Raw genomic sequence first — 7930 nt, 5'->3', positions numbered from 1 at the left:
TGGCGATGACTCTTAGAGGTGAAGTGTCGCTGAACATTCTATATTTCAGTTAAATCTGACCGTTATGAAGGGACGGCAACTGCTTTTTTAAATCAAAAGACGCAAGCGGGTAAACGGCGGCGATTGGCAATAGTTCCCTGTCGTCGAGAACGGGTCGGGTTGAAGTTTAGATGTGTTCAGTTTCCATGACGTACATGTTCAGGCTAGAATGTGTATAAACCTCTCTCTTTCTCTCTCTCTCTCTCTTACTTATTTGCTATAATCATTTGTATCTGAAGTTCATTTGTATTTTTACGTTTTAAAAAGTTTTTATATCTAAATTCAAGCCCAGATGTAATCAATATAATAAAAAACGGCCTATGAATCACTCAAATCCGAATGTGTAGCAAAGTCATGTTCGTTTAATAAACGTCATGCTTTTGAATCGAGGAAATCTGTTTGAATCAAGGAAAGCTGATGTGTGTTCAATGTTCTTTTTCGTGATTCAGAATTCAACCAACGAAAGGGCCTCACGTTTGTAGTTCAAAAAACATGTTTATTTTTTCTTAAAAATGTAAAAATAAGTCATGGTGCCTTTGATTGTGCCTCTTCTCATAGAACTCCTCTTTTCTCAAACACCATTTAAAGTGTCAAACCTTTCTACAACTTTCTTTTGGTAGCAATTTTGTTACAAAGAATTTCTACATCTGATGGTGGGACTCCCAATTAATGGCACTAATATTCACAATAATTCTTCGAGTTTTACATAATAAACCTTAGATTATATTTAGTTAAATTGATCTGAAAAGTTTATCTGCATCTTTTTCTTTTAGAATCCATCTAATGGTAGGAGCGCTATTTATATATGCCCTGATGGTCAACGATCAGAGCTCTGATCTCTGAGTACTGAGATACATGCTCATGGTTCAGCTCAACTTAGCAACTAGGGAGCTGCATGTGTTGGCAGTCGTCAAATAAACTCAGCATAATTTCTATTCTGTGACATGTTTTGATGTCACAATTTTTATTTTCTTGAAACATGACATTATTTTTTAGTTTTTACTGATGACTGCCCAGAAAGATCTCAAGTTAAATGATGTCATATTAAAATTAATAGTTGAAAATTAATGTTTTCCATTGTTTGTTTTAGGTTAAAAAGTTTATCTCTTTTGGCGTGTCTGGGGTGACAATCTAAATTGGTACTGTGGAGACCAAACGGCATTTTGCCCATAATACCTCAATATGCGGTTTGGTCACTTGAGCCCATCAGGTTACAAATTAACTACACTGATTGTAGCATTGATATAACACAAGCTTGTGAAATCTTCTGCACCAATGCCAATTTGTGACATGAAACATGCTCGTTGTTAATTGGAAACAGTTCATAAATTCGTATGACGTTTCTGTTCTTAGATATTAAATCACAAATCCTTTTTGTGTACACAAATGAACTCAATGTTGGATCACATTCACACATATAGAATTAGAGCCTTTGTGCAGATCACACGGCATATGCATTTAAAATCGCTAGGCACTAACATAAGACAACTATTTGTATTACGATAGAGTAGTGCATATAATGCTTAAGATTGTTTGATCAGCATTGTAAGTGCTTTTTCTTCCTAAACGGGTCTCAGTAACACTGAAGGTGCTTCTTGTTTCATGTTTCTTTTTCACACTTGTTTATTAATATGGAAGAGATTCATTCTTTTCAGCATGTTGTAAATTTATAACTTTCAAACTCGAGAACATTGGGCCTATACTGTAGACGATAAAAAGTTACTATACTATGGTTCAAGGTGCAATCCTGTCAAAGGGAAAAGGTTTCACCAGTCAGTAAAAACTAAGCTGCCAGTGGTATTTATCCATGAACATAAACTTGGTGGTGTCCTTTCACATGAAGATTTTATCGAGGAAAGGGAGGCACTGTTGTTCACCCTCATGTCAAATCGTGAGTTCTTACCAAGTAATCTTCTCATGCCAAACCCAAGAATGGATGATCAAATTTGGTCGATTTAACTGTAGTTGGTCTGTGAGTTTTGTCTCTTTATCCTTTCAATGAACGAATATTCCTTTTGCAGTTCCCATCTTTCTAAGTTTTCCTATAATCAGTTGGCTGTCCATTGTCATACACCAGCAGGTTATTTATCTTCTTTACCGGCTTTATTCTGTTTATTCCATGACTTACATACATAACAACTTAATAATTTTATCTTTTTTTTTTTTCATATTCTCAATTGAGCCCATCACATTCTTGTAAAGGTATACGTTCAGATAGATCTTTTTCCATATATTGTGGAATAGGTAGCCTAGTTATATACAAAGGTTAAAAAACAGTTAACACTTAGCTGAATTTTGATTGAAAATCATTTTAAATATTCATAGTGTACATTTTAGATGTTATAACAATTTTAACTTCATAGAAGTGTTTGTAGCAGCGATGATGAATGCAGGAAATCTCATTCTGATGTATATATACTTTTTAATATAGGAAACTTTGCTATAGCTATAAAAATCTCAATTATCTGCTAGTAAATATTGTTTTTGTGGATATCTAGGAAGCAGTTGGTTACCTGTAAATACATGATTACATATGCTTTTTTAAAGATATGTACTTATTCTTAAGATATGAACCGACCCAAATTTTTAGGTCTCAATGGCAAGGTGGAAGGGTCTACCTATGTGTTTCTTAGAACTGCAAAATGGTTGCATCTCTAGTTGCGCGCTATCTGCTATTCTTTTTGCCCCAATCCTATATGGTAAAATCTGTTTTTTAACTTTAAATATATTATTTTTTGAGTTTTGGAGATGTGGGGATGATGGTTTATATAGCCGGCACTTATAAAATGTCGCCAGATTCACCACTTCTCCGTCCCCGACAGTGCATTAACGCCGGCAAAGTCTTCTCTTGGAATTTATTTAGTTAGTATATTAGGTTGCTCTGCGGCAGTCTATTCAAGTGTATTATCATATCAACAGCAAATTGTAGCTACAAAAGGCCCTCTCTATGTCAATACGCATAGTTGAAGAGCCTTAAGTGGCTTTCATTTTTTATTCTTGTAAATATTTTTTTTTTGGTGAATAATTTTCTTGAGAATCTCGCAACTGTTTTTTTTTTTGAAGAACTTAGTAGCCGAAGCCAGAAATTTTGATTGAAGGGGCACTGATTCAAAACATCTATATTAAGATGGGCACCCATATATATATATATATATATATATATATATATATATATATCAAATGTTTGAAGACGCTAACCTATGACCATTGTTTCAGTAAAAGCTGCATCTGGAAATAGGGAGAGGAAGACAGAAACGTAATCCAGACTTGTGAAGCCTGTAATTAGGTAAATGCGATCCAACAAAATCTTTAGTGGTAGGATAAGCGACCTTGGGTCACATGGGTTGTTTCGAGAGTAATATGTAAGCTAAAGCAACATCTCTATCAAAAGAACTGTGAAAAATTTCTATGTATCAAAACCGATGTACGGTGTCTCACCTAGGTCGGATAGGCGAACTTGGGTCACATGGGTTGTTTCGAGATTAATATATAAGCTAAAGCAACATCACTATCGAAAGAACTGTGAAAAATTTATATGTATCGAAAGCGATGTACCATATTTCACCCAGGTCCTGATACAGCCCAAGACTCTGAAGACACGAGGATGGATTAATAAGGAGACCTTTGGTGGGTTATTAACCTCCTGTACCCAGAAGATGGGTTGAATATATGCCACTTGCATAAAAGAAAAGCAGCAAGCAAAGACCATATTACAATAAAAATATCCCATTCAATAAAGAAATAATTTTCATAATTTCTTGAAACTAATTTTACAGATTAAAGAAAACAGGTGTTTATACGTCTGTGCACACGCATATTTATTTACACTTTGATTTAGGCAAGATTGTTTACATGATCGTCATTAATTTTCAACAATTGAGAACCTTCGTCAAGAAAGAGGTATTTTTGTGTTGTGCTTCTCCGTTCATTTTTGTGTGCGTTCAATTGTTCATAAAGCTTGTAACTAAACACTTTACGATGGTCCGTGCCCAAGGAACTAAAGACTTACTATTTAGTTTAAGTTTTTCAGAATGAAATCCGTAGGAGGATATGCCTCCCACAAGTTCAGGATACAAAAATTGATATATAGAAGATAGAAGCTCAACTATCAAGCCTTTACAAACAAGAGAGCATAGCACAAGGTAAGTTCAATGGTGCTCTTATGACTATGTCAACAACCTAATTAATTTAGGGGATATCCATCTTATCTCATATTTAATTTAGGTAGCGTTTGATGGCCCTGAAGGTTTTTTTTTTTTTTTTCCAAACACATTAAAGAATCCTGAAAGGAAGGAAAAAATTAATTTTTTTTTTCAAATCCAAACCATATTTGGTGGCCATGAAGAAAAATTGGAGACGAAATTTCATTAGTTTGTTGGACCTGAAAATTTTTTCCAAAAAAATATGTTTGACCGTTGGTAGACGCATGAACAGTGCATATTTGGCGAGATAATATACTTCGTACTCGAAGAATATAAAGAAAAGGAAAACAATGGAAGCACAATTTCCCTGTTAATCAAAATGCAACAAGAAAACTGTATGGTTTCTAAGGCTAATGCTGCCTTCTGGTATGTTCTCAACATTTACTTGTGTCAATTGCTGACATATGGTAGAGAGATAGAGAGATGCAAAACAGTGGTGCAATATGTCCCTTCTGTTCTTCAAATTAACAACAGACATGTCATGTCTGGCAAAGAAACACTGGACACTATCATATTCGAACTCAAGATGGTTGTTTTAAGACATTACCTAAGGAGGGATTGAGAATAATAACATTACGTTCCTATCTCATGAATTTAGCCTAAAAATTGGTTAGATTCGTTGAACACCTTAAAAGGTATTTCATGAATCTCCCAACATTTTTGAGGGCAGATGTATGAAACAGTAATGTTCTCAAACCACTCTTAACAGTCTGTTTGGTAAATGGAATAGTTTGTAACTGTTATATGAATTTACCTTGAAAATTAAGACAAATTCATAACACACTTTTTGCAGGTCTTCAACCTTTGATATGTATTCATGTAATAGTTACATACTGTCCCGCTTACCAAACTGACCTAAGTTATCAGATTTGGTTAAGGTAAATAGTATTATGCTGAGACAAAACCGTAAGTCAAATTGCACCTTTTCAATGACAAAATGGCTCACGCAAACACAAGTTTAAACTTTTATTCACATGTACCAGAAGTGCATCATTGAAGGCATTATGTTGATTTCCCTGACTTTATGGTGATAGATGCTTTCAATAACAAAAAATGACAAGTATTTGACGCGTTAAGTGGGTCAGCTTTCTTCAAGAATGTACTTTTTTTTTCAACAGTCTAATACTGTATCACTGATGTAGCCGATCGCAAGAATACTACTTAATCTCCTTTACATGAAATCGACGAACTAATGAGAAACTAAGGTAATGTTTGATAGGAGGCCGCACTTGTAAGATCATCAATTTGTTTAAACTGAAGATCTCAATACATGTTTTAGGTTAAAACCCATGTCGAATTAGAGGGTGGGGAGGAGAGGTCCAACCTTAAATCTACATATCTGAGATCCTAATGATCTCATATCATTGGATCTGAGATTTACAGTGAAACAAACTGAGGATCTTAATAACGTGGATTTTGAATCCACGTTACATGTAAAAATTTATAAACCATGCATTTAAAATCAGATTGGACCTTAAATCCGTTGATCTAAGATCCTAATAATCTTAGGTCACTCTGCCCTTAGTCACTGGAGAGAAGATCTGCAGAAAAACCTCGATCTAACTAGAGTTTGGATTTGCAACTTAGGCCGGTCAATATGAAAATATACAAACTTGTATCCAATAAGAGACGTATTCGCATCTACTCCTTCATAGCGACAAATTTGCCATGTTCTACCTGGCCGCAACTTTACGAATCCAGAGTCGGAAGTTGCGCAGCAAATGAGATCATAAGTAGAAGAGCATTCAAAAGCCATTGGTCACATGCTATTCGTGACATACAATCCAGGAGATGCATATATAGTACTCTCTCTCTCTCTCTCTCTCTCTCTCTCTCTCTCTCTCCTATAGTATAGATCAGAAGAAGAAGAACAAGAAGAAGAAGGATGGCTCTTCTATCTGCCTTCACCATCAACAACATTGGAAAACCTTCTCCCCCTCCAATCTCCCACCTGCAATTGGCTTCAAGCAGAGGCAGGGCGTTCTGTGCCCATGTCAACTTTGACAGGCAGGCGTACTGGACCTCCATAAACTCAGACGTGAAAGCTTATCTACAAGCGGCCATCTCCAGCTCCAGCTCCAAAGTGGCGGACATCATCGACCGCGACCCCTTTCGCTACACCGTGCTGTCCACGCCGGTGAGCTTGGCGGCCCTTCTCTGCGTGGCCGCGTCGGAGCTCGTGAGCGGCCAAAGGGGGCCAGCGCTGCCGACGGCGTGCGGCCTCCACATCATGCACGCCGCGCTCGAGGCTCATCGCCAGATGCCTGCCCTCTTCGATGTCCCCGTCCATCTTGGAAGGGCATCCACTCATCTGGCCTTCGGCTGCAACTTTGTGCTCCTCGCCTCTGATGGCCTGATGCCGCTCGCTTATCAACAGGTTGCCACTGCGGGCGCCCATCTTGGCGACCGAGCTCTGCGCGTCGTCGTCGAGTTGGCGAAGGCTGCGGGTTCTCAGGGAATGGTGGGAGGGCTGTATTACGAGCTGAGGAATGCTCTTCCTCCTCCCCCTCCTTCCATGGCTGCTGCTAGTGCTGATGATCATGCGTTTGAACAAGTGGGTGGTGCTGTGATGGAGAAGAAGAGCTCCTTGATTGAGTGTGGCTGTGCTTGTGGGGGGATAGTATGTGGTGGGTCTGAAGATGAGATTGAGAGCTTGAGGAGGTACGGCAAGTGTGTGGGGATGCTGCAGGAGGCGTTGAAGTGTGTTGAGGAGGAAGAGATCAAGTTAAGGGGCTCAAGTGAATCTGCTTGCTCTGAGAGAGACAAGGCTTTGGAAGTTGCAGAGGAACTGAGAGTGAGGGCTGTGAAGGAGCTCGCCGCCTTTGACGAGGGCAAAGCTGCGGGGCTTTATGGCCTTGTACATGGTAGCCTTGATCATGTGGTGCGCGGCCTTGAACTGATCAGAGAATTGTGAGTCAAGTCCATCTAGAGAAATTAAAAGCTACGAATTCTTCTCCTCGTTCTGATAAGATCAGATCCTCCTTTTTTTTTTCTTTGCTTGGTTTCTTACTGTTGTTTTTTATACTTCGGTGACTTCTCACTAATTTTTGTTAATGATTTTCCCATTTAGTTGGATCTCTCTCAGCCTCTTTCACTCTCACACACACATACACACACATCACACACACACACACACACAAAGGCAAATAGTACTGTTATAAAACTAAATGAGTTAAAGAGAATAAAATTTGAATGCTGTTTTGAACCTCTATCGCTTAGAGGATCTTTGTATTAAAGTGCCATGAAGCCTCACTAAGACGGGAGAAAAGAGGGAAAGGAGTTTTTAGTGAACATGATACAGTTGGAGCAAAGATCTAAAGCTGAATTTGTGTAGAACATCAAGTTAACGATATTCAAAGTGCTTCTTTTGACATAATATGAAGTTCCAACAATAATTAAGGGTGTTTGAGGACTTCTTCTCTTTTGGGTAAGGACAATGAGTATTTGGTTCTATTGCCAAGATGAAAGCCGGAGCTTCCACCAAATGCCTTGTTCTGTTAGGGTACAGAGCCTGCTTTTGTTATCCTAAGGTCCCATCTTCGCCGCACTTCAACTTATGCATCAATGGTCCGTTTTTTTTGGAATAAAGAGTCTATGCTCAAAGATTCAAAACGAAAATTGACCGCATAAGAACTCCCACCTGACTGTTGTGCCAACCCTATGGGACGAGTACATGTTCTCTTGGATTC

At 38.2% G+C, this 7930-nt stretch overlaps 1 protein-coding gene across 1 annotated transcript; it reads left to right on the top strand.

The window, feature by feature from the left end:
* Nucleotides 1–5945: 5945 nt before the first annotated feature.
* Nucleotides 5946–7310, top strand: LOC116264515 (heterodimeric geranylgeranyl pyrophosphate synthase small subunit, chloroplastic-like). Its single transcript, XM_031644790.2, has one exon. It carries the CDS (start codon nucleotides 6127–6129, stop codon nucleotides 7153–7155), a length of 1029 nt encoding a protein of 342 aa, XP_031500650.1. The 5' UTR covers nucleotides 5946–6126; the 3' UTR covers nucleotides 7156–7310.
* Nucleotides 7311–7930: the final 620 nt, after the last annotated feature.

The sequence above is a fragment of the Nymphaea colorata genome, chromosome 11 (genome assembly GCF_008831285.2).
Source record: "Nymphaea colorata isolate Beijing-Zhang1983 chromosome 11, ASM883128v2, whole genome shotgun sequence".
In the NCBI taxonomy this organism is placed as follows: domain Eukaryota; kingdom Viridiplantae; phylum Streptophyta; class Magnoliopsida; order Nymphaeales; family Nymphaeaceae; genus Nymphaea; species Nymphaea colorata.
Note: the sequence above shows the minus strand (reverse complement) of the source record. Positions and strands in the feature narration are given on the sequence as shown.

Excerpts from the sequence above, each read along its gene's own strand:
- LOC116264515 (XM_031644790.2), top strand. The coding sequence starts at position 6,127 with ATGGCTCTTCTATCTGCCTTCACCATCAACAACATTGGAAAACCTTCT.